This window comes from Sphaeramia orbicularis, chromosome 16 (assembly GCF_902148855.1).
Source record: "Sphaeramia orbicularis chromosome 16, fSphaOr1.1, whole genome shotgun sequence".
In the NCBI taxonomy this organism is placed as follows: domain Eukaryota; kingdom Metazoa; phylum Chordata; class Actinopteri; order Kurtiformes; family Apogonidae; genus Sphaeramia; species Sphaeramia orbicularis.
Genome location: NC_043972.1, coordinates 41,588,527 through 41,614,810, shown reverse-complemented (window position 1 = coordinate 41,614,810; position 26,284 = coordinate 41,588,527). Strand labels below are relative to the sequence as shown.

The following is a 26,284-nucleotide window of genomic DNA, read 5'->3' as shown; positions in this document are numbered from 1 at the left end:
TCTAATGTTAATGCTTTTTACTGCTCAAAATGAAGCCAAAATAAGTAATATAATGTGATAATACATGACCTCATCTGTAGACTGTCACATCAGTTAGGTTTTCACTGACAATGGTGGTGAACAACAACTCCCATGATTGTACGCTACGTCATGATAATAATTTTATAGTTTTTTTTTTATTACCATTTTGATTGAGAGACCGCTTGTGGCAGAAAGTTCATACAGCGTATTTAACTTTATGCACTGGTGAACAGTTACATTTATGTCAAGCAAATTTGACTTGATTTGCCTCATTGGCTTCCCACATAGTCAGGAAGTCCAAAATCAGACCAAAACCTCTATGTTTAGGATGCACTAATAATATGAGTTCACAATTTTTTATGGGACAAAACCCCAATTTTCACATGGCCACAGCATCCCATATAAAACTCCGGGGTTGTGCCCTCAGTAAGCAGTGCACAGGATGAAACGAGAGTTAAACATCACTGCCAAGAGGTTTATAGTCCTGTGGAATGAGGGCACTGTTTACGCGTTGCCAGGGAGATGCGCCTGAGAAAGGAAAAAATGGCAGCATATACTGGAAATGACTTCTAAGATATTCATCCCCTTCACATTTGGCAAGTCTACCTTGGTTTCTCGAGCCAACGTAATGCTTTTTTTTTTTTTTTTTTTAATGAACCCATTTTCTCAGGGTTACGGAGTCAGACAGGGAGAGGGGTGAGTATTTTGGTCTGCTGCGGTCGTGAAAGATAATTCGCAGCTGTTGTCGAGAATGTGGATTGTTCTCACTGCTGCTAATGGTGAACGTCTTCTGCACACAGTGATTGGAAAACATCCACCTGCTTACAATAACACGCTGAATATTCATGTCTGGGGATGTCGGGATGTGTATTTCAGAAAAGAAAGAAAAACCCTTCTTGTCTGGGCATTAACCTCAAGGTCAGGTGCCACTGCAGCAGCCACGAGCCGCAAGTCTGAATGAGTTATAAATAATTGCTAGCAGTTGTGGGTGTGCACTGCGCAGTTGTGTGGCAAACTGAGATTTGTGTGTGTGTGTGTGTGTGTGTGTGTGTGTGTGGCCTGTGAAACCGAAGCCCAGTACCTTGATGTCCAAGCTTATTGTGTTGACTCAGCAACATTAGCAAGAGACCACCTGGGAATGATGGGTCAGCAGGGGCCACTTTATGTCTTTTAGTTTACAGTTAGCCTTGGCGTTCTCTCCTTGTGGGTTAATAATAGTTATGAAGAGAGTGTGTTAACAGCAGTCAGGACACATTTAAGTCAAAATAATTACACAGCTATTATCAGCTTTGACACCACTATGTTTGCAAGAGTTAAAAGCGTGCCATTGTAGCATATACAGTACAACATAAGTGTTTTTGAACTCAAGAATTATGTTCATATGTGACTTTATAACAATGATTATTTAGAGAAGGCGCTCCTTTAGGATGAAGAAAACATGTGTGAGCTTGATTTAAAACAGAATAAATCTGGCTAAAATGTGATAAATACTGGCCCACATTGTATTTAGTAAAATGTAAACCAAACCATAATCTTTCCCCAAATGTAAGCACTTTTACTGCGTCAAGTACACGTTAATTGATATCAGCCGATATAATACACTGCAAAAATCTAAATCTTACCAAGTGTATTTTTCTCATTTCTAGTCAAAATATCTCATCACACTTAAAAATGTTTGAATCATGCAAAAAAAAAAAAAAAAAAAAAAAATCTGCTAATGGAACAAATGAAAATTATCTTGGTAAGATTTCTTGAAATAAGATTTTCAAGATCTAGATGGCAACAAATCCAGGACTTTGTATTTGAGTTTGTGACAAATCATAGTTTGTCAGGTTTACACTAGAGATAGATGGATAAATCAGTGCCGACAGAGCAGTTTACAAACTCAGTATTGGCAGAACTCAGGCTTCGCAATTGGAATGACTGGTTTTGTGGAAAATAAGAGTTATAAAACAAACAAATACAGCTAGAATGACCTGTTTTTCACAATTAGCTTAATATCAGAGTTGTTGATTCATTGGATTAACACTGATGTTGTGATACAGTCTTGTTTAGACAGGTATTTGACTTAATATGTCAGTTATACTGTTTGTAATAATGTCAAAGATTCTCAAAAATTAGCTCTTTAACTATCAGTTTATTCCTGCTATTTTTACACTGCAAAAATCAAAATCTTACCAAAGGTATTTTTCTCATTTCTAGTGAAAATATCTCATCACACTTAAAATTGCTTGAATTATGCAAAAAAAAAAAAAAAAAAAAAAAAAAAAAATCTGCCAATGGAACAAATGAAAATTATCTTGGTAAGATTTTTTGAAATAAGATTTTCAAGATCTATTGTCTAAGAATAAGTTCTTATATCTCACTGAAAAGTTACTCTTTAGGTGATTATGTCTTATTACCTCCGCCAAGGAGGTTATGTTTTTGCCAGGGTTTGTTTGTCTGTTTGTTTGTTTGTTTGTTTGTTTGTCTATCCATTAGTGTGCAACATAACTCAAAAAGTTAAGGACAGATTTTGATGAAATTTTCAGGGTTTGTTGGAAATGGGATAAGGAAGAAATGATTAAATTTTGGTGGTGATCGGGGGTGGGGGGGCCCACGGGGGGGGGCGCAGACCAGAAAATTTCATCAAAATCTGTCCATAACTTTTTGAGTTATGTTGCAGACTAACGGACAGACAGACAAACAAACAGACAGACAAACAAACCCTGGCAAAAACATAACCTCCTTAGCGTGGGGGGGCCCACAGGAGGGGCCACTGATCAGCCTTGGCAGAGGTCTGCGCTCTCCGAGTGCTTGTAGTTTTAAGTGTGATGAGATAATCTGACTAGAAATGAGAAAAATACACTTGGTAAGATTTTGATTTTTGCAGTGTAATAATAGCAGGAATAAACTGATAGTTAAACAGCTAATTTTTGAGAATCTCTGACATTATTGCAAACAGGATAACCGCTATATTAAGTCAAATACCTGTCTAAACAAGTCTGTGTCACAACATCAGTGTCAATCCAATGAATCAACAACTCTGACATTAAGCTAATTGTGAAAAACAGGTCATTCTAGCTGTATTTGTTTGTTTTATAACTCTTACTTTCCACAAAACCAGTCATTCCAATTGTGAAGCCTGAGTTCTGCCAATACTGAGTTTGTAAAATGCTTTGTCAGCACTGATTTATCCGTCTATCTCTAGTGTAAACCTGACAAACTATGATTTGTCACAAACTCAAATACAAAGTCCTGGATTTGTTGCCATTCATTCTAAGCACATCCTGCAACTGGGTTAGTCAAAACAGTATAATGTTGATATCAGACATGTTGATATGACATATTTTGTACAACGGAAGGATTTTCCCCAATGAACAGGATGATTTAAACCACACTTTGGGTAATCAGTGTGGTTTAAAGCCTACAGATAAGCTATAAAAACTTTATGAGACTTGAAATATGTCGTAGCATTAATTCATACTGAAATACATTATAACGTACAGTTGTGCCAAAATTAGGCACCTAAAATGTTAAGATTACAACAGGAAAATACGTAAAACCATCAAAATGTCATCCTCTTCCTCCATTATCAGATTACACAGTCCACATCTCCGTAGCAACAGCTCAAATCCATGTACCTCCAATCCACATTAGGATTTGTGTAAATAGAGGATGCTAAATTGACCCTTAAATCTTTCAGCTACGGCAGTTTAAAGCACTTTTTGTTTTATTTATAGGAGCAGCTCCAAGGTAATTTTCCATTGTAGTGACTTGCAAGATATTGCTGTGTCTTCCGAAACTGCAGGAAAGGCAGAAAGTTTTGCCACTGAAGGTATTGCATCAGTAATGCACTTTCTGTTCCCTTCTCTGGAGCTTGGTTGGTCTTGCGAAAACAACATCCGCTCCAGGGGCTTACGAACCAGTAACTGAATCAGCTGGCTTGCAAGTGAAAGTACCCTGACCTTACTTGTTCTCTCTTAGCTGATTCTTGAACAGAGACTGGACTATGCAGCTCATGTGAAGTGAATGTGCAGAGGGCATCCAGTATGTTTTAAAATTCAGTGTATTTACTTGAAAACTGCGCGCAGGTCCACAAACAAAACAGGTGTCAGAATGGAGATGTGGTTCTACTGACAGTGAGAGCTTCAGATTTCAAAGGGATGCCCTATCCCTTGGATCACAGGGTGGAGGATGACAGGGAGGATGTGAAGATAGCAGGACAGTGGCTAAGATAGCCATGTTTGGGCACAAATCTGCCCTGGGAAACTTGAGTAAAGGGGTTCCAAGGATTAATGACTATGTTTGTTCAAAGAGAAATAATATACTCTGCCTCCCATATGGCTGCTCAGAGGCCTTACAACAACCCTACTCTACATTATTTATTCAAAAACCAGCACCACTCCAAAGTATTGAGTGAGACCCCGCGAATATGTAACTGTTACCCTGAGATCTATCAACACCTTTTTTGGCTTTCACTCTGCTATTATACAATATGCTTATCTGTGTGACTCTACCATTTTTGTTCAGCAGGCATCAGCTTTTAAGGCTTTTTATCACACATGCTCCTTAACTCCTTTGTTTCTGCATTCCTTGCCTTCTTCTCACCACATTGTTTACCACCTCAAAGTGTATCCAGAGATCAGCTAGCAGGACTGTCAAGAGTCTTTTTTTTTTTCTTGCTTTCTTTCAAAATTTGCTTTCTCTTTTCTCACTCTCGCTCCATTTTTCTCTCTGCCATCTAAACATTTACCGGCAAATACCAGCACAGAGAAAGAAGGAAGAAGAAAAGAAGAAGAAGAAAAAAAGACAACCTTTCTTGCATTCTCCAAGCAGTGACTCTCCAAAACCTCCACTGGCACACAGGAGTTGACTGCATATTTTCTCCAATGCAAACCAGATGTGAAGCACTAATGTATGGCAGCATTTTTTTTCTTCAAAGGAAGACAAATGTAGGCCAAAAATGTAGTCTTTTGGCCATCCACACAGTGATATAAAAATAAATTCAGATTCATTCCTGAGTCCCGAACTTTCCCTCATGGTGGTTAAGACAGTACTGTATGATTTAGAGTAATTGCAATGTTATTGTTTGGTGTTGGTGGAGTATTGTGGAACACTGGGATTGAGACAGGCTCATGGAAGACGAGAGATGAGATGTGACATTTTCAGCTGCACTGTCCTTTAAAATGTTATTATTTGTACATGCATACAAGCACGTCCCCTGATGCGAAATTGCCAAGCAAATGTCAGATTTGACAAATTTATGTTTAAAGTATAGCTAAACAGTGTTTTCTTTTGTACACATTTAGATCGCTGTATCAAATCCTTTTAATAACTGTGTCCAGTGCATTTGACGTAAGGTTCTTTTAGCTACTCACTGATAGCTTTTCTCTTTCTTAAATGCACCACACAACAGAATCAAGACTAATATTAAAAGACATCAGGCCTTATCCCTACACTTGCATGGTCATTAAAAGTTGCCCAGTAAGGACAAATTACAAAGGCCATGGTGACATTTGCTGCAGCAGGTAGTCATTTTCTTCCTTTATGTTTATGATGTTGGCTTTCATTTGAGCCCTCTGTCGCCTCCCACTCCACACCAGGCGGTGTTTAAATGCTCAGGGACAATAACAGGTTAGCGTTCCAGTGTCTGGTCCTGCAGCTTATACTCTATCCTCAAATCTGACCCAGGCTCCCACGTAGGAACAGACTCAGGTGCCTTCATAAGAATCCCCACCTCTTCCTTTCCTGCCACGACTAGCTCATTGAAGATGTTTGCTGCAGCCTCCTACTCTTAGGTTGCACCAAAACAGGTTAAATTTTAAACTTGATAAAATCCCAGGTTTACTTTAAATTATGTTGCAGCAAGCTCTAAAACTAGCTTTAAATTAGGCAGAAATATAAACTTTTCTTTAACCTCTACTTTTAACAATAAATAGCTGCCTTTTTTAAAATGATTTTTTTTATGATAATGCAAGGACTTGTAGGATAAATCAGAGCTTTTTTCCATTAGAAGGATCTTCATATGTAAGCTAATTAGCTAACTGCTTAGCAAACTAGCAAACATTCATTCATTCATTCATTCATTCATGTTCCAAACCACTTAGTCCTCGAGAGGGTTGTGGGGTGTACTGGAGCCTTTTCAGCTACCAACAGGCAAAGGTGGGGTACACCCTGGACATGTCACCAGTTCCTCACAGGGCTGACATAACAACCATTTGCTCTCACATTCACACATATGGGTGATTTAGATGACAAATTAACCTATTAATGCATGCATTTGGATGGTGGGAGGAAGCCAGAGTACCCAGAGAGAACACATATAGAACCCAGGACCTTCTTGCTGTGAGGCGACAGTACTAACCACTGCACCACCATGTTGCCTGGATAACAAACAATGTAGCACTCCATCCAGGAACACAGAGCAGGCAAAAAATTATTTTCTCCCCTCTTATATGCTTACTTGGTCCCGGTGCAAGCATGTCTACAAAAATTAACTGAAGTAGCTAGCTACCTATCAATGTAGCATATTTGTGGAACATAGAGCAGCCAAAAAGGATTTGCCACCCTCTTTTATGCTTATGCTAATGATATTATGACTAAAGACACAAGATGCCAATCTTTAGTTATAACCACAATGCATCCTTGAGGTCTTTGAAAAGAGGTGTCTGATCTGTTGGATGGACTCCCATGAGGGAAGTAGCTTTAGTTCCCTGAATAAACAACACTTTTTTGGAAAACTGTTGATTCCAGAATGAGCAGATTGTGATTCTGTGGTTATGTGTGATGTCTTAACCATAGACTACAAAATGACCTGACTTGATTACATCTAACATTAATTAAATGACCATTGTTTGGAGACAAGTGACAGTCTGAGATGCTGTGACAGTTGAGACCCATTTCTGGCAGCTCTACAGTCTGTCATGAAGCTGAACCTTGGACCAAACACAAATTCATATTCATATCTCTCTTCTCCTTTATATCCTCACAACCAAAGGTAAAAACTCACCAAACATGTAACTGATCTCTCTCATCATAGCTAAGAAATAAATTCACTCTGCTGTAGAACAAGACTAATAGTTGAAAGCATTAAGGGAATGTTTGGCAACTTCAAGGAGCTGATTTGATTGGCTCACATTGATATACGTGACCAAATCAGCGGGGCAGCTGTGGCTCAGGTGGTAGAGCGGGTCGTCCAATAACCGAAGGGTTGGTGGTTTGAATCCCGCTCTGTCCTAGTCAGTCTGTTGTGTCCTTGGGCAAGACACTTCACCCTCCCTGCCTCCAGTGCAACCCACACTGGTGTATGAATATTTGGTGGTGGTCAGAGGGGCAGTAGGTGCAAATTGGCAGCCACCCTTCTGTCAGTCTGCCCCAGGGCAGCTGTGGCTACAAATATAGTTTACCACCACCAGAGGGGAAATGTAAGAGCGAAGGAATAATGGGTCAATAATGTAAAGCGCTTTGGGTGTCTAGAAAAGCGCTATATAAATCCAATCCATTATTTATTATTATTATTAAATCTTAAGTAGCCACAGGTTAGTCTTATGTTGTTATCAATAGTTAAACCAGTCAGACTGGAATATGTCATCTTTAGCCCTTGTATTATTACTGAAATTATGACCAGTTAGCTTGCAAATTCATTGATTTTAATTGAGTATGCTGGCATCTCCACATAGATTGAGCTTTATTTAAACTCACATAGTACTCTAGGACTTCCTAATAGTTGGTTTAAAATACACATTTTAAACCTAGATTTCCATAAATGATTAATAGAAGTTTTTTGTTGAAGTCTGTGTTAAACTGGAAGCTGGTCATTTATTGACTTTCATGAAATAAGTGATTAAAGTCCGTTACGTAGAAATGAGATTGCAAGATGTTGTCATGGATTCAGGCTCCAGAGAAAGTCATTAACTGAAGAATAGAGTGAGTTAAATACAACAAATGACCAGCTCCAAGCACCAAACTGACTCCAACACAAACAAATGAGTACAAAAGTATGCACTTGTGTTACATAGGGAACCCTTAATATCTGTTGGATTTGACCCAGTCACAGGCTCATTTTGTAACCTGAAAATGTGGGTGGCCCAGGTTCTCCTCTACTGATGCAAGATAGAGAGAACACAAAAATAACAACACTCATACTAGAGTCATTGTTTACCAACAGCGTCTTAACAGTGGCTACGTGCCGACCTCATCATATAAACTCTTATGACCACAGATTGCTTAAATGTCATGGGGATGATTGCAGTTCTGGTTTTCTGGTTTAGAATCAGCGTCACATCTGCAATAAACATCATGATGCTGAACTGCCATGTACAGTATTGTAGTATATGTTGTAGTACCAGCAAGTAAGCAGAATTCTTCCCTAACATTTAAATAAAAATGTTATTATATCACAATGAGTAGTACTTCTTTGAACAGGCATGTGTGTTTATGAATAGGGCTGCAGCATTATCTCTCTTTCATGAGCAATTTCCTCTTCTTCCTGTGATAACATTCATTGGCTCAGTGTGTCTGTTTGATTACTGGACTTCATTTATCTGATGCAGTATGAGCCAGCGGGAACCGCACACCAAACATTTGACATATACATAACAAATATCTTCAGCATCTGTTGTTGTTTTGTGACCTGAATGGACTTGACCGCTTTAAATGATGGCCATGAAGACAATTAGTCATGTTGATGTAATTTTACATGTGGAATGAATAGTCTTGGAAAATGTGCTTGATCCTGACGGGTCTCCCAAAGGACGTGACCTCAGTCGCCAGTTTCTTGAAAAACAACATCAACGTAATCCCTTTGACGTTGTGTCATAAACATTAGTTCTGAACCATTAAAAAAAGTTTCGTGCAACTCGTGGTTTTGCCTTTTAGTCACCAAATGGAAACTCTTCTACGGTCACTAGACTTTGGAATAAATAAGATCAGACGACATCTCCATCAGGCTCCTTTCAAGTGGCCACTGGACAGAGACACCAGTGAAATTTTCTGAAGTGTGTTTTTGACATTGTGCTTTATTTTTGATATGCTCAACCAGGCCCTCAAATGATATACTCAAGTGTCCAGTTCTGTAGTTTTTCCTCAACTCAAATCCAGCCAAGGAGCTTTACTGCACCTGGAAGATGTCCAGGCACCAGACAGAGCGCAGTGTGATGGTATGTGTTTATCCAAACACAGCCGTTTCACTTTTCCTCTAATTTGATTTAAGACTTGTCATTGGTTTAAGATCCTGCTCCAGCATTCATTTGCCTCTAAATGTCACCTTCTTTAGTTTCATCCTTTGTCTTTTGCTGGTTGTTGTTTGATTTCTCCTCTATTTCCTCATCACTCTCTCTGGGACACTGGAAGTTGTGTGTTTTAAAAAGGACCTGCTCAACAACACACTCCTTCCCCTGCTTTGTTCTTATGTTTCCTGCCAAAAGATCCAGACAGTTAATGATGATTAAGAGGTTTTTGTTGCAGCTACTTCTTTTTCAGGTAAATCAGTCCTCACTGTGCACAATAAAACAGCACATCTGTGTGTATTTATTTGAAGATAAAGCTGCAGTAGTCACTATCAAACTGAGCAGTTGCCCTAGTACTCCGTTGCCTATTAATTCTCAGATAATGTTTTGCTTATACATATACAGACTGGTGTACAATAAAAGGAAAAACTTAGTAGAATTGGTCATTTTCAGGATGACAATGGCCCTGCACATATAGCACAAGAATGGTTGTATGTGGTTTGGCATACACAGTCGTCAGACCTCAATCCAGCTGAACACCTATGGATGATTTGGACTGATATATTAGACAGTGGTCTCCACTGACATAGATGATTAAATATCCCAGATTTGTAGAATCAATGCCAAGACAAGTGAAGCTATTCTGGTGGCTCATGGTGATGTAATCCTTACCCCCAACTCTTTATGTTGGTTTTTCCAGTAATTTTTCATCCATTTGTACTTTTGGTTTAGAAATGGTTGTGGCTCAGGAGTAGTTCTGGTCATCCAATAACCAGAAGGTTGGTGGTCACATGCTGTTGTATTCTTGAGTAAGACGTTTCACCCATCTTGCCTCCAGACACTTAATGATGATTAAGAGGTTTTTGTAGCAGCTACTTCTTTAGGTCACTCACTCTGGTGTATGAGTGTTGGGTGGTTGTCAGAGAGGCTGTTGGTGCAGATGTAGTTTACCACAACCAGTGTGTGACTGTGGAGTGAATGAATAATGGATTCAATGTAAAGCGCTTTGAGTGCCTACAAAAGCACTGTATGTATCTAATCCATTATTATTATTATTATTATTATTATTATTATTATTATTATTATTATTATTATTAAATGCTTTGTGAATTAGTTGGTGACCACAGATTTAACAGTCCTAAACTTAGCCCATATATAGCCGTTTCTCAGTCAAACTGGAGCCATGTGTAGACTTATGTCTAGACAAGACCTCTGTCCTACATAAAACATTGCATTCCATTGCATTCGGAAAGAGGAATCCCTCATGGTTCTTTTTTGGGTTCCTTATTCAAAGGGAACTTCTTCAGGTATTGGTCATAAAACACACACATACAGTATATAGACTATATAGTCCCTTTAAACACATTTGTGATGAAGGGAATGTAATAAGATTGATTTGACTTTACTAGATGTACTTCAAAATAACCTCAACATTTGTACTTTTTCTCACTCTGCAGTAAAAAATGAAAAACGCAATCTGTCTGCCAATACATGGCAGATTCTGATGCTGTTTCCTATGCTAGTCATGTTATCTTAACAGAGGGGATACAGTTACTCCACTTCCGATTTTTTACATAAGAAGAAATGAAGTATAGTAGAGTTTTATTTGAGGAATTATTTTTTAAAAAGTAGTATAATCAATGGAGGCTGTGAGTTAATTGGTCACTCTGGTATGACTGTTAGGGACATCCAAGTGACATTTGTGGTGACACGTACATGCTATAGTCAGGACAACGCCTGTCCTCTGTTGATGTAACATGATGTCAAGTGCTTTGTCTAGCCTTTGTATATTTTACAAGCAGATTCTTCAAATGGACAGCAGGAAAGAAGGGAAGAGCTGTCAGGCTTGTTCCCAGCTGGTTGAACGGACTGTTCATTTGGAATCAAGCAGAGCGTAAGCAAAGTTTGGGCTGGGGATTAGCTCTCCTGCCTGTGGGACTGGGCTGCACTGGGTATCTGCTAGCCCTTCAGTAACCAACCATGACTATGTTGCCCAGCAACAGCATACAGTCTGCCCGCCTGCACTGGCCTGTTGTTGTGTGGTGTCTCACGACTGGCCCTGAACTTCACCCAGGATGTCAATCAGGAAGAGTTGTGATGACTAGTAGAAAGTAGCCTTGACAATCCTCTGTTATCTTATAGCTGCATGTGTAAAAACAAATAAGGGCAAAAAACAACGTCTGTTTTCAGCCCCAGTAAAAGATGCTAGCTTTTGCACATCCCACAATAATGAAGAGCTGCAAAGAGTAAACAATGTGCTAAGGAGTTTGTAGTGGTGCTACATGACTGTGTTTACACTGAACAAAATGAAAGGCTTCTGAGTTTAAAAAATATGTCCTTTGAATTAGGACAGGGGTTCTCTGTGGAGCCAGGGGTCCCTTATAAGGCATCAGACCCCTCACTGCTGTAACTCTGAATAAGCAAATACTAACCATCTTTCTTACATAACTAAAAAGTTATTGTACATAGTAATTAAGTCTCTTTATTTAAGAAAACCATTCATTCATGCTCATCCGCTAGCCAGCTGGCTAAGAAGCCAAGCCAAACAGCAGGTGGAACAGTTTATTGAGAACTGAGAGAACCGAGTGACTCATGACATGACGAAGGAAGAAATTTCCTCAAGACCTTTCTGAGACATCATGCTCACAAAAAAAGGATAGTCCCTTTGCCACCATTTTTTTCAGTTCATTTTTGCCCCTATACATTGTAAGCCCGGACTTTGTATTTACTAAAATGCTTTAATTGCAATGTACTTAAATGATTTAAGTTATATTCCATTACTATAAAATGTTCAGTATATTCTACTAATTTGTAGACATAGTCAAAAGTACAAAAAAGTTTCAGTTGAATGGATTTAAATCACTAAGTTTTAGTCATGACCACACCTTTTTATCTCTGCATTGCATTATGGGTATTGGGCATGTTGCTGAAAATGTATTATTTTTATGTGCAGGGGTTCAGTGGGGTTGTGATGTTAGTGTTAATTTTGACTTAATGTGTGTATGGCAACGTTTATTGGCCTATTTGTGTTTATTTTTGAATTTTTGTAGAGCTGCACCATGACTGAGAGCCATAGGAAGAACAATGGCTTTACTGTTCATCTGTATTTGTTTGTGTTCAATGTAAATCTCAATACCTTGACAAATTAAAATACATCTGGTGCACTCAATATTTTAATGGAAGTTCTACTTATTTGATCTTACAGTAATTAAATATTAGTGCCTGACTTTACAAGAATTTTATGACACCTCTCTGAAATATTGTGTTTTAAATATAAAGCAGACAAAGCAACAGACATCCTCTTATAGAGAAGCACTTTAGATACATCTAACAAAGTAGGGATCATGAGTAAACTACAGTTTAATACTAAATCATGCCTTCTCTCTTTGTAGTAACTTACTTTAGGACCTATCAAGACTGCCCTTGGGTCTTTTATACAGATATAAACAGTTACTTTTGATTTCGTTTTTGATACTTTCTGGTGTTTTTTTATATAGATGAATGCCATGTGGCTCATTACACAGAAAGAAATACTTTACTGCTTACTTGTTCTTGCTCCAATACTATAATTAAACACTGTGCAGTATTTCTAGACCATTGTCCTTTGTGGAGGCAGTGGTGATTTCCTTCAAGCCCACACTTTTCCCAGGGGGTGGAATTCAGTCACAGCCCTGGTATTTTGGAACGTTATTAACCCAGAGTGGGGTACTTAGTCACCAGGTCCTGGACATGATGGAGATAGACTTCTGCCGGGAAGTTAAGTATGTACAATAGTAGATACAAAGCCCTGTGGGAACTTCTCTTCTCTTCTCTTCTCTTCTCTTCTCTTCTCTTCTCTTCTCTTCTCTTCTCTTCTCTTCTCTTCTCTTCTCTTCTCTTAATACATTAGCCATTCAAACACTGGTACACAAAGTTAATCTCTGAAATAGAAACACTACAGGACTTGGAAATCAGAACAACCCTTTCTGATACCTAATGTGAAACCCTTCTATTGTGTCAGGATTTGGAATTTTTGTGATTAAGCGGAACATTCCCAACCCATCTGTATTTTGGTGAGACTTCTGTTGCTTAATCTTACCTGATTGCTTGCAAACTACCTATTCTTGCTCAATCGCAGATCTTTCTGGTGGCCCAGAAACACTTGTAGACAAGCCGAGGCTGCATGAGACTTGTAATGAGGAGATTAAGCAACATGAGGAACATGCTGGGTATTCCATCCCAGACGTTTGTTAGTTTAATCTACATCTTGACATGTACATAAAAAAGGACATGTAAAGAAGTTACATCACCTCCTTTCTGTTCTGCAGCCTTTTTAATATTGAGATGATTTAGATTTGAGAAGGACAATAAATACTTGGCTGATTTACTTTGGAAATGATAGCTGACAGCAGACGTCATAGCCCTGGCTTCCAGGCTTTGAGTCATGCCTCGTCTCGTTCCTTTACCTGGCAAGCAAAAGCAACACATACCTGTACGTACCTGGCACCACACATAGCATTAAGGTCATAGTGCACATTTTCAACTCTATACTTTGTTGTTCTAATCTTGACGTTGCGGTTATGGGCTGATGACAATGTTGGAATTTTATGACGGATGGTGCGTCGACTGTACAGATATTCATGTTGACGTTAAAGCACAGACTTGCATGCTCAGCCAACCACAGCTGCTTATTCTGATATTCTGCCATGACCTCCAGATGGATGCTATAATGTGAGACATCAGACACTAAAAATGTCTCCTCTCAGCCTTTAGATAGAGAGATACGGTGGTTTAGTGAAGGGAGACATTGTATACACACGCGGCTGCGGGGCTGTCGAACATTAACACATGCTAATTTATTTCTTAAGGTTGTCGAAGGAGGTGGTGGTGGTGGGGGTTGAGGGTGCCTCCAGGTTTTAGGAAGCGGCGTTGTGTCATCAGGTTAAATATGACGAGCACGAGCAGGTGAAATCAGTCGGATGCTGACTTTTTCACCCTGACTCATTAAGAGCTTTTGTCTCACAAAGGGCTGAGACACATGAAACATGAGAGTCTGGGATGAAAAGTTTGCTTTGATGATGGATCTTATGTGATTTGGCTTTTATTCTTTGTTCATTTTTTCTGTGTTACCCCATGTTTTTGTGCTAATGTGTGCGTGCCGTCTGACCACTCGCATGTGCGTTTGTGTGGTTGTGTAAGACAGGCAGCACGGGTTCGGTCTGAAATGTGATTGATTATTATATCAGTGGTGATTATTATTACTGGATGGTGGGAATGAATAGCCAACAGTGTGCACTGCCAGAGGGCCGTATCACTTATCACTGGGCTTTCCTCCAGTCATGCTGTAATGTTTTGGCAACCTGATATTGTTGCCATAATGCTCTCACAATATTACTCTGTCACTTTGTTGTGTGCTCTTGATCAAGGGGCCTATCGTACAGTAAAAAACATACTTTTGCAGTATACCTCTGTGTCTGTGTGTCGTGTAGTTTTATTTTTATGCAGAAAGGAACCCCTGTCTGTGACTCAGAAGTCATGTTCAAACAGCTTCAAATGTCTGACATACACAAGCACACACATACACATGCTTTATGGGGTTTCTTTATCTGTTGGTGGTCTGCGCGCTATCCGCAAGTAGGTTCTTGCCGCATAAATATTTACTGTACAGGTGTGTGTGATGACTTCTAATGCAAATTAGTCACTCACAGGCTCAGTATGTGTGTTGCATTAATCTCTAGGCTGCAGATTTGGAGGAGCTGACAGCAACTTGTGGTAATCAAAGAAAAAAAACAACAGTAACAGCTCTTGCTCTTGTCCCCTCCCCGTGCATCCATCACACTTTCATCACACAGCAATAAAAGTTAATAGGCATTTTGAACGGTCTCTCATGTTGCTGCCTCTCTCGCGCTCTATTTTTCTTTTTCCACTTGCTCCCACTTGTGCTACGTGTTTTGTTTGAGCTCAGCTCCATTGCTGGTACAAGCTGAAATATTTACTACATAAATATTGGCAGTGAAAGTCTTCACTGATGTCCAACTACCATGTTAGCGAAGGTTACTGAATCATTCCTTGGGACACGCCTTCATTTTCCTACTCCTCCTTGTATGTCTCACTCAACCCCCTGTTCATGTCCTTGTCTTTTGTCCTCTTTTGGATTTGTTTGTGGTATTTGTCATATTCCTCAAATATGTTTTTCCTATTGTGTTTGCAGAAAGTTCACAATGGCTGACCGTTTTGACTGTGACAACTGCAAGGAGTCCCTGTACGGCCGCAAGTACATCCAATCAGATGACAGTCCCTACTGCGTCCCATGTTACGACAGCCTGTTCTCAAACACGTGTGATGAGTGCAAAGAACTTATTGGCCATGATGCAAGGGTGAGGCAATTATTTTGACATGATCAAACGTGCAATCATCATACAAACTTTTAAATCTAGCTTTGATGGAATTTTTAAAATCAACAGTGTTAAATGCATAAACTATCTATAATCTATGATACACACTGGCATATAATTCCAGTTTGAGGCATTCCCCACTGCAAGACACATGTCAATAGTTTAAATACATATGAAGCCAGTCAAGAATCTTCCCTAATTAGCCCAAAGCTATCTTTTACTATGTTTTGACATGGCTTTGGATAGCTAAACCAGAAGTTATGTCATGTTAGTAATGCATAATTCTTGTTAAATGAGGCATGTTCTATATATTTTGTGTGGCAAGACACTGTAAAGGCTAATTTAACGTGTAATTACACAGGCAATTTGCACTAAGTCCACATAAGCCCATGGGCTAATTTTGTCTTAAACTGTAAAGCTGCAGCATGAGGGTATGTCTCTTTTTTTTGGCCACAATCAAGTTAAAATTTAATCTTCTCTTATTGGAAAACACTAACATGAAGTGGCTCATTTGCAAACAACATACACTCCTTAGATGAGTTTAGAGTATACGGCACGCCACATTTCTGAGTAGTTTGTTCTGCTAAAGAGGCCAATCAGTTATCAACACCCTCATGGGCAGTGGACAAAAAAATAAAAACAGCCTTTCCTCCGCTTGATGCCCTGTAGCAAATCAGTTCTCTCGCATCCTTGACGAGACCTTTTTTCATACAGAAACATGCACAAAAGCATAGTGTGTGTATATACAACGTACTGGTTATTGCTGTGTAGACGTCTCATGTGTCAGTGTGACCCAGACGAGCCCACACTTCAGTTGTAACAAGAAACGTATGCATTGTTCAGTGTTTACCTTATTTGACTCGTCCGTGTCAGTGTTAGGAAATGAAAACAGTGCAGGGGTTTTGTTTTAAGGACATGCTTAAAAAGTGCATAAATGACCTCTCGCATGCTTCTTGTTTGCCCTTACACCTTCATCAGGAGCTGTTTTACGAGGACCGACACTACCACGAGCACTGCTTTCGTTGTTTCCGCTGTGACCGCTCGTTGGCAGATGAACCATTTACCAGCCAGGATGATGCTTTGCTCTGCAACGACTGCTACTGTAACGAGTTCTCGTCCAAGTGCGTAGCCTGTGACAAGATCGTCATGCCAGGTAAATGCAGAAACAGGAATGTTAGAAGAGATTAAAGTGGAGACTTTGGTTTCAAGCTTTGCATATTTAGATAAAGTCTGTCTGTCTGACTGCTTTGTTCCACCAAATGAAAAATCTAGGATGGAAAATTTTATAATAATATTATATAAAGTTAATGTGTATACAGTTTACTCACTAATATTCAGGCCTTCACGTTTTGTTTTGCATGTCATGTACAAATTCAAATTTGAAGATAGACAGGCAAATTATATTGGAAAATGATGATGTGGAAAAACTTCAGGAGGCAGAGACCAGTGGAAAGTATAAAGTAACAGATCGAGCCGATAGAGAAAGGAAAGAGGTCTTAGAAAACAGAAACACAAAGACAAAGGGTCCTGGATGATGAAGTCAAGGGTCCAGGTTTGAGCAGCATCGAGAATTCAATGTGACAGAGTAATTGCGAGTCTGCTTGAGTTGTTGTCTGCAAACCAGATCCCCAGGACTGGAGCACTGCCAACAGACTGATGATAACAAGAGATAAGAAAGGCAGTTATTCCAACGCCTCTGTAGCAACTTTAACCCTCATAAAGCAGCACATATTCCAGGAAGTGTAACACTCCCTTTTTACTTGTCTCATAGGTGCATGAGGCACAAGTTAAAGCCAAGAAAGTCCCTTTTAAGAGGAAAAAGCAAGCTAAATAGTATTGGAAAACATTGCAGGATTTAAATGCATTAAATTTCATAGTTTTTTTTTTGTTGGTTGTTTTTCAAAGTAAGAACATATCATCACGTACTATTTTTTAAAAAATAGCTCCCCCTTGACCTACTCAGCTGCCTGCATGTGTGATAAGAGCCTGTAGACTGGTATCTATGTAAGGGAATAGGCCAAAAATCCAAAGGATGCTGTTATACACTAAATGCCTCTTTTTAGCTCCTGTATAGTAACAGCCATGTACTGCACACACTACTGTTAACTTAAAACTGGTGTCTGTTAACGTAAAAATTACATGTACAACAACTGCATATGTGCACAAATGAGCACCATTAATTGTGAAATGTTAAAATGAAGTTTGTGTTGGTCTGTATTGTGCTGGGAGCCACTGGTTTGTTGCAGAAGAGGGTCAGTAAAGATCTCAGGAGTGAATATGAGAGGGGGGGGGTTTAGAAAAGGCTGATCCTATACTTGTAGGTAAAACAAAATACAGGCTGTTATCCTGAATATAGGCAACCGAGACAGTTGTTGCTCAGAAATGGAGTTGGCCAATGCCAAAACAGGTCCCTGAAAAACACAGACTCCAACACAAACTTCACTAAACTAGTACGTACAAATGTACAACGTACAAATGTATGCCATGTCCTCATTTAATATTTCTCTAAACATCTATTTTCCTTCTTTTTTTTTTTTTTTGGTTTTTAAATCAATCATGTTGTTTGTTTTATAAAATATCTTGAGAACACGCTTGTAAATCCTGAATGAATCAGATGCAGACACTTTAGTCTGTATTTAACTTGAGTAGCATATATGTTAAATAAGTTATAAGTGATAAACTACGTAAGTTATAAACTTAAGTTACCTGAAGTGTAGGTTTGGGGTGTCCAAGTGTGTTATTTATATTTTACAGATTTCACCACAAATTAGAACATGTGTCCGTATCCAAAATGTGTCCCTGTTGACCTTAATCTGCTGTAGCACTGACTTCATATATGATCTGTTTTTGATACTTAGTGATATTTTGCTTTTTGTAATGGAATTATACATTTTAAAACATTTCCCTGTGGTCTACATATTCTGTAAATGCTATGCTTGGGTCTGAATTCTTCATTAATTCAACTCCGCAGGTCCATGTTCAACCCTATTTCTGAGTAATGACACCGGAAAGGTGGTTTTGAGCGCTGGCCCTTTAAATGCAAATGAGCCACTTCACACCCCACCCCCTCCAGGTTGTTTACCATGCTTTCTGTCTCGTTCAGCCACTTGTGGTCGTCAATACAACCAACAACTTAACATTTTAGGTAATCAGCTCAAAATTTGGACACATTTTCAGTTTTTACCACAACCGCTGCTGCTGACAAACAATTATGTCGTACTTGGAGAAATGTTCGTCGGAAGTCTTGACCTTATATGTGCAAAAGTCGTGACATAACTAGTTATAAAACGTAACAAATTAAGCAGGAATTAAAACAGGTTGTAGAAATCCAATCGATTTTTGCCAAAATGAGTATAAAGATAGCTTTGCAGCACCTGGAGCATTCAAATTCAAACTTTATGAACTATTAGAGTCCAAATACACAAATAATTGTACCAAAGACTAATAAACGTGGGTTCAGCAAAATATGACCCCTTTAAGGTGCTTGTTCATTAAAAAAAGCAACTATATTGGGTGTTGGAGTGTGATGGCATCATTTTCTAATGTCCTCTTTTTTCATGTCCACACAGATACACACAAACAATGTTTATGCATTGTCACTCCGGAAAACCCTTAAAAATCCCAGCTTTTGTGACATAAACCACCATTTACATGTGGACAAGAGCCCCAAACATTCAAAAAATATCTGATGTGCAGAATATCAATGTAATAAGTTGCATTACTGTAAAGAAATGGAACCACTTCTTTCTACCAGTGTCACTAGTGATCTGTAACTTTTTAGTTTCCAAAAGTCTTTTTCCATACACTGTTGGCCTGGGACATCTCAGATATAGTTTTCTTACACCTCTCAATAGTAAAACTTTATAGACATCCGTTTGACACCATTTGAAAACATCTAGACTCTCAAAAACAGACATGAGCACTTATCTTTGTATAAAACCTTGATGCGAAGCTGAAGTGGTTTATGTCAATGTCATGAGAAGAGAAACAACTTTATGAAGAAACCATGTAAATGGATTCCTCCTAAGCTGTTTTGGTTACAAAGATTGATCTGATAAAGCTGCTGAAATGCTCCCATTTCCAGAGATGGTCATGCAGATGTTGTATCATTGCTCTCTCACACAGACAATGGTTCTGTTCTTTTGTTCTCGCTTAATTTATGCTGATGGAAAATCCTGCGACACAAACGGCACTTCTGTTTTATTCCTGGTGATGTGGAGCGTCATCTGAGTTTGATTTCAGCTAAACTGTTTGTAATTTGTTTTTTACAATAAATATAGTGGTGTTGCAAAGTTTCTTGCCAGCACTGATGCACAGAGCAACTGGAAATCTTCGCATTAAAGAAACGGATGTATATTGAACCTGACACACAGACCAGAGGACATATAAGGCGAAGAGAGAGTGCAACAGTAGAGTATAAGCAGAGGATATACTGTTTACTTTGTTTCCAGCTGGCGTTGACCTATTTTCTGTCTAAGGATGAAGTTCATTGAATGCAAATGAACTTTGTAAGTCTTAAATTCTGCAAAATATATATATATATATTTTTTTTTTAGAAATCTGAAGTCTTTTACATATATTAGTGGGGGTTTTTTTTTTTTTTTTTTTTTTTTTTTAGTTTTACACTCATCCGACTCTTACGCACTTACCGAGAAGTTAATACTGTTGAGCTACTCTAATTCCTGTAAGTGTATAACGTGGAAATTTAGGGGGGATTTTTGCAGTTTGTCACTGGAAACATCACAGCACACAGCCTGAAGCAGTGACATGTTAGTAATCTACAGACAGCAGTAGTGTAAAATGTCAGCCCCGCACAAACCACTGTGTCACCATAGAATAAACCGAACAGTATAATAAAAAACTCAACAGGCGAGGGGATAAGAAGATGGATTGGCTGGGGACACGGAGGGAAAATGGCATTATCCCTTTCTGAACCGCCTGCCTCCAGTTTCCAGCAGTAGGAAAGAAATGTGGGGGCTGTGGTATTATCTTTAAAAATAAAACAAATCATACTGAAACAAAAAAAAAGTTTTATATGCCTTCATGCAATCATGTATATTATTTCATAGTTCAATGAAATTACCACCAAAAAAATACTGAAATGGCCTTCCCCTTCAGAAGAATAAAAAAAAATGCCTCACTCTTTCCCCTGTTTCCATCATTCTTTCCATCCTTTTTTCTCCATTTCTCTCCCACCTCCATTTAATATGTTTTTCTTTTTGTCCTAGGTACAAGGAAGCTGGAATATGCAGGCTCTACATGGCATGAGGGCTGCTTCATCTGTCACAGCTGCGAACAGCCCATTGGCTCCAAGTCTTTCATCCCTGACAAGGATGAACACTATTGTGTTCCCTGCTATGAGGACAAGTTCGCTCCGCGATGCACACGCTGTAAAAAGGTCAGTAAATTGTATTTTGGTGGCACCTTTAGTCAAAAAAACCAAGCAGGTGTGGTATTTATGCTGCATTCATATGCTATGGGAATTACGGTCAATGCTACTTACAAACTTGAAAATTGCACATGAACGCGCCCTCATGTCGTATTTTCCACTGGGGAACTGGGCAAAAATTTGATGCACAAGTTGTCGAGATGAAAATAACCTGTGAACTTTTCAACATGGCGGAGAGAAATGAGGGATTAATCGCAAATGATAAACACTGTTTTTATTAAAGGAGCGATATTTTCCTTTTTTTTTTTTTTTTTTTAAATGTAATTATGCATTTTAAAACATTTTCCTGTGGTCTACATAAACTGTAAATGCTATGCTTGGGTCTGAATTCTTCATTAATTAAAATCCACAGGTCCATCTTCAACCCTATTTCTGAGTAATGACACCAGAAAGGTGGTTTTGAGCGCTGGCCCTTTAAATGCAAATGAGCCACTTCAGGCCCCGCCCCCTCCAGGTTGTTGCCTGTACTGCTCTGTCCCGTTCAACCAACAACTGAACATTTTAGGTAATTGGCTCGAAGTTTGGACATATTTTCAGTATGGACTACAACTGCTGCTGCTGCTGATAAAAAATTATGTTGTACTCAGAGAAACGTCCCTGGGAAGTCTTGACCTTATATGTGCAAAAGGTGTGACGAAACTAGTTACAACATGTAAAATTATGCAGGAATTCAAACGGTTTTGAAGAAATCCACTCAATTTTTTCGAAATAAATATAAAGATAGCTTTGCAGCACCTAGAGGGTTCAAAATCAAACTTTTTGAACTATTAGGGCCCAAATACACAAATAAATGAACCAAAGACTAATAAAAGTGGGTTTAGCAAAATATGACCCCTTCAAAGTTCTGCTGCTCTTAACAGTGGATTTAGCACATTTATAGAACATGCAATTTGCAAAAAAAAAACTATTTTACATAAAAAAAGTGGAATTTGCATGTTCCCCTGTGTGTGTGGGTTCTCTTCGAGTACCCCGGCCTCCAAAGACGTACATTAGTAGGTTCATTAGTTAACCCTTTAACCCCTGACATCTTTGTGGTGAGCGTTCTGTATGTATGATTTATTTTAAATAGTCATAAAAATTCAACCATTTGCTCAATAGGAAAAAAATCAAAACACGCTGATAGAATAGACTTTGTTCTTTCTATAGACATCTGAGCATGCTCAGTACACTCTCTGCCACCTGGGGAATGTGGGGGTAAAACACAGAGTGGTGAACGTGGCAGACTCACTCTAAAAATAGACAGTTTGGGCTTTTTTTTCTTTTTTTTTTTTTTTTTTTTCTTACACCATTTTCTTTGTCAGTTTTTGGTTTTACTATTGGTTGCATTATTGTCATTATTTTCTTTCTCTTCTCTTTTTTGTAACTGTGTTTTTACTGTGAGTTTTGACTGTGTAACTGCTTTTTGGAGTTCAACCAGGCACCAAAAAACAGCTGGACTGATTTAGAAAAAAAAAACAAAACAAAAACTATTGGGCCCAAATTCAAATACTTGTTGCTCCGTGTGTTCCAGTTCACAGTTCATGTTCCACATCCTAAATCTCTTATGGCTGTACATTCTGAGTGCCTTATTTAGTCAAAACTTGTCAAACTTCAATTCCTCTCTTTGTCTTTTTCTGTTATTCCACCCTGTTCTGACGCTGAAAACACACAGTAAATAAAACCACTGAAGAAAAGGAACACAAGCACATACTCATAGCAGCTTTTATGACACTGAAACAAATGCTAATTCACAGCATCATTGAAATAATTTCTCAGGGGTTAAAGCAGGGGTGTCAAACTCATTTTGGTTTAGGGGCCATATTTAGCCCAATTTGATCTCAAGTGGGTCAGACCAGTAAAATAATGACTTAATAACCTATAAATAATGTCAAAGCCTAGTTTTTCTTTTTGTTTTAGTACAAAAAAAACAAAAAAACAATTAAATTATGAAAACATTTACATTTTACAAAAAAAGATGTGAATAACCTGAAAAAACAGAAATTTCATTTGAAAAATTAGTGTAATTTTAACAATATTATGCCTCGACTTATTATTTGTACATGATCATTACACACAATGTTACATAAACATTTGGTAACAGGCAGAATATTGTTAAAATTTTGGAGTTTGGAACTAAAATTTGAACAATTTCTACATACATTCTATATTACATCTCTCATTATTAACACAACTACAGATCACAGTGGATCCATAAATGCACCAAACATTTAGTAACAGGCAGAATATTGTTAAAATTGCACAATTGGGGTTGTTCATCTTTGTTTTTATTTATGTATTTATTTGCATTTTATTGTGAAAGAATAGTTTTGTAAATGTAAATAGTTTCACAGTGTAATGTTTTTGTTTTTTTTTTTTACTTACATTTTTTCCACATAAATTTTCACAAAGAAAATTTGTCGTCATTATTTATGGGTTTATTGTGTTGTTATTTTTACTGTAGATCACATTGGTCTGTATGTGGAACCTAAACCAAAATGATTTGGACAACCTGGACTGTTCAGATTCATTTTTGCACTTTCATCCTGCGGGCCGGAATGGAACCTCCAGCGGGCCAGATTTGGCCCCCGGGCCACATGTTTGACACCTGTGGGTTAAAGGGTTGAGCTTAATTGCCCATAGGTGTGAATGTGAGAGTGATTGGTTGTTCGTCTTTATATCTGTCAGTGTATACATGTCCCTGCGACCCTTTTGAGGATAAATTTCCGAAGAAGAATGAATGAACGAATGAAAAAATATGCTGTAGCAGATGAATTAACACGTCCAAAACTGTTTTACCGAAGTAGCAGGTCACGATAAATTGTATGTCAGCCATTTTTCATTTTGCTACAACAACAAAAGCACTTGAACACAACACACTGGTAATTTCAAATTCTCAAGTGGAAAGGATCATCTTCCTAATAGCATGTGAAGGCAGCATTAGTTCTGTATTTGCAAATCTGTGCATAGAATAAATTAAAAACTGAAGGAATTTACTCGACCTTTGACCTATCCTGTCCTCAGACCCTGGCTAAAGGTGGTGTGACCTATCGAGACGAGCCGTGGCATAAGGAGTGTTTCGTGTGCACCAGCTGTAAGACGCAGCTGGCCGGTCAACACTTCACCTCCCGAGATGACAGCCCTTACTGCCTTAAGTGCTTCGGCAGCCTGTACGCCAAGAAGTGTGAGGCCTGCACCAAACCCATCACAGGTAACATTACATCCAATTGGCGTCACTTGGTCTGGTTGTTCAGGACTGGAGCCTTGAAGATGTTTGTTTTAGCCCCAAATAGTTCTCCATTCTCTTTGACTAGTTTATTACTGTGTAGCTAAAGGGAAAACACAGCATTTTAATTTTACATCCCCAGTGAATGAGGTCAACAACAGGGTTTATGTGAAGGATGTAAGCAAAAAGGGGTCAGCACCTTGTGTCAGACATAATCTGTGTGTGTAACCATGGTGACTGATACTGAAGTGGTCTACATTGTACTAGATAATTATTACCCCACCCCCCAAAGGGGAGGCAAGGGGTAGTGTTTTTGGTTTGTTTGTTTGTTTGTTTGTTCGTCAGCAGCAAAACTATTTGTTGAATTCATACCAAATTGGGTTTATAGATTGTCAGTGACCCAGAATAGATGGGAAAAGTAGGTCAAAGTTCAAATTTTTTATGAATTTAAAATGTTTTTTTTTTCCATATTTACTTATAATGGCCAAAATTTCAAATGTCTGTAGAAGCCAAATTATCGGTTGAATTCATACCAAATTGGGTTTATAGATTACCAGTGACTCAGAATAGATGTCATTACATTTTGTGAAAAGTAGGTCAAAGTCCCAATTTTTTATGAATTTTCAATATCTTTTTTTTTCCCATTTACTTATAATGATCAAAATTTCAAATGTCTGTAGCAGCAAAACTATTGGTTGAATTCATACCAAATTTGGTTTATATATTGTCAGTGACCCAGAATAGATCTGGTTACATTTTGGGAAAGGTAGGTCAAAGTTAAAATTTTTTATGAATTTTTAAAATCTTTTTTTTCCCCCCATTTACTTATAATGGGTGAAATTTCAAATGTCTATAACAGCAAAACTATTGTTTGATTTCATACCAAATTGGGTTTATAGAATGCCAGAGACACAGACTAGATGCCATTACATTTTGGGATAAGTAGGTCAAAGTTCAAATTTTTTATGAATTTTTTTCATCTTTTTTTTGGTCTCCCATTTACTTGTAATGGGCGAAACTTAAAATGTCTATAAAAACTTCAATTTTGTTTCAATTTACTTCAAACTTGGCACATATATGGAGGCAATTGATATGCTGACATCAGCACATGCATTGACATGATGACATCAGCTGGATCGATGCCAAAATAAGCTACAATACGTGCGAGGGGCGGGGTTTGTTGTGTCTGGGACCACTTGTTTTTAGTTTATTTTTCACCCGTTTTGAGTCCAACTCTGCCCTCTGCATGATCCTGACAAAGGCTACAGAGTCAAAGAAGGTGAGACAGAGGTGATTAGTAGTTGAATATCCAAGTATGTGGGACAGGAATAGTTCAGGGACATTTGTATGACAGAGAATTACAAGACGCTTGTGCAGATCCACATGAGGTTCTGAGTTTTTGTGCTGGTTTTATCACCTAATAAAGGCTAACCTAAAACTTCAGTATCCATTTCCATCTACACTATATTTAGAAAGTTTTTGCTTCTTTTTATTACCATCATACAGTCATTTCAAACAGATTTGAGCCCTGAGCTGCTCTAAAACCTTCCAAAGTTCCCTAACAGACCAGCCAATTCTGCAGTCTGTGTTGTGTTACTGTTGTTTTCATATATTATTTCAAACTAAAGGAGGTGGTACTGTTGATTATTTATAATACAAATTTTATGATGTAAAGTCATACTAACACAACACAAAAAGAGTAACTATGTCATGAAATAGGTTGGAAGGCTAAAAATGTTTTTCAGACAGTAATTGACCCATTTTCGCCTTATTGTTTTTAATGTACATTATGTGTTTTGTTACAGTTGAGTGGTATGATTCTGTTTACAGCTAAAAGAGCATGTTTCAGTGTTTTGTATCACTTAAAAAATAGATAGATAGATAGATAGATAGATAGATAGATAGATAGATAGATAGATAGATAGATAGATAGATAGATAGATAGATAGATAGATAGATAGACTCTGTAGAGAGCTTTAAGAAACACCTCAAAACCCTCCTGTTCAAAAAGGCTTTTTAGTCTCCCACC

General features: G+C 38.2%; 1 protein-coding gene across 1 annotated transcript in view; it reads left to right on the top strand.

The window, feature by feature from the left end:
* fhl3a (four and a half LIM domains 3a) overlaps positions 1–26,284 on the top strand; it is a 52,248-nt gene that overhangs the window by 22,400 nt on the left and 3,564 nt on the right. The window contains exons 2-5 of the mRNA XM_030159219.1: positions 15,421–15,586; positions 16,583–16,757; positions 20,833–21,002; positions 24,054–24,240. Coding sequence (XP_030015079.1) covers positions 15,431–15,586; positions 16,583–16,757; positions 20,833–21,002; positions 24,054–24,240 — 688 coding nt within the window. The 5' untranslated portion in view covers positions 15,421–15,430. The remainder of the gene's footprint in view (positions 1–15,420; positions 15,587–16,582; positions 16,758–20,832; positions 21,003–24,053; positions 24,241–26,284) is intronic.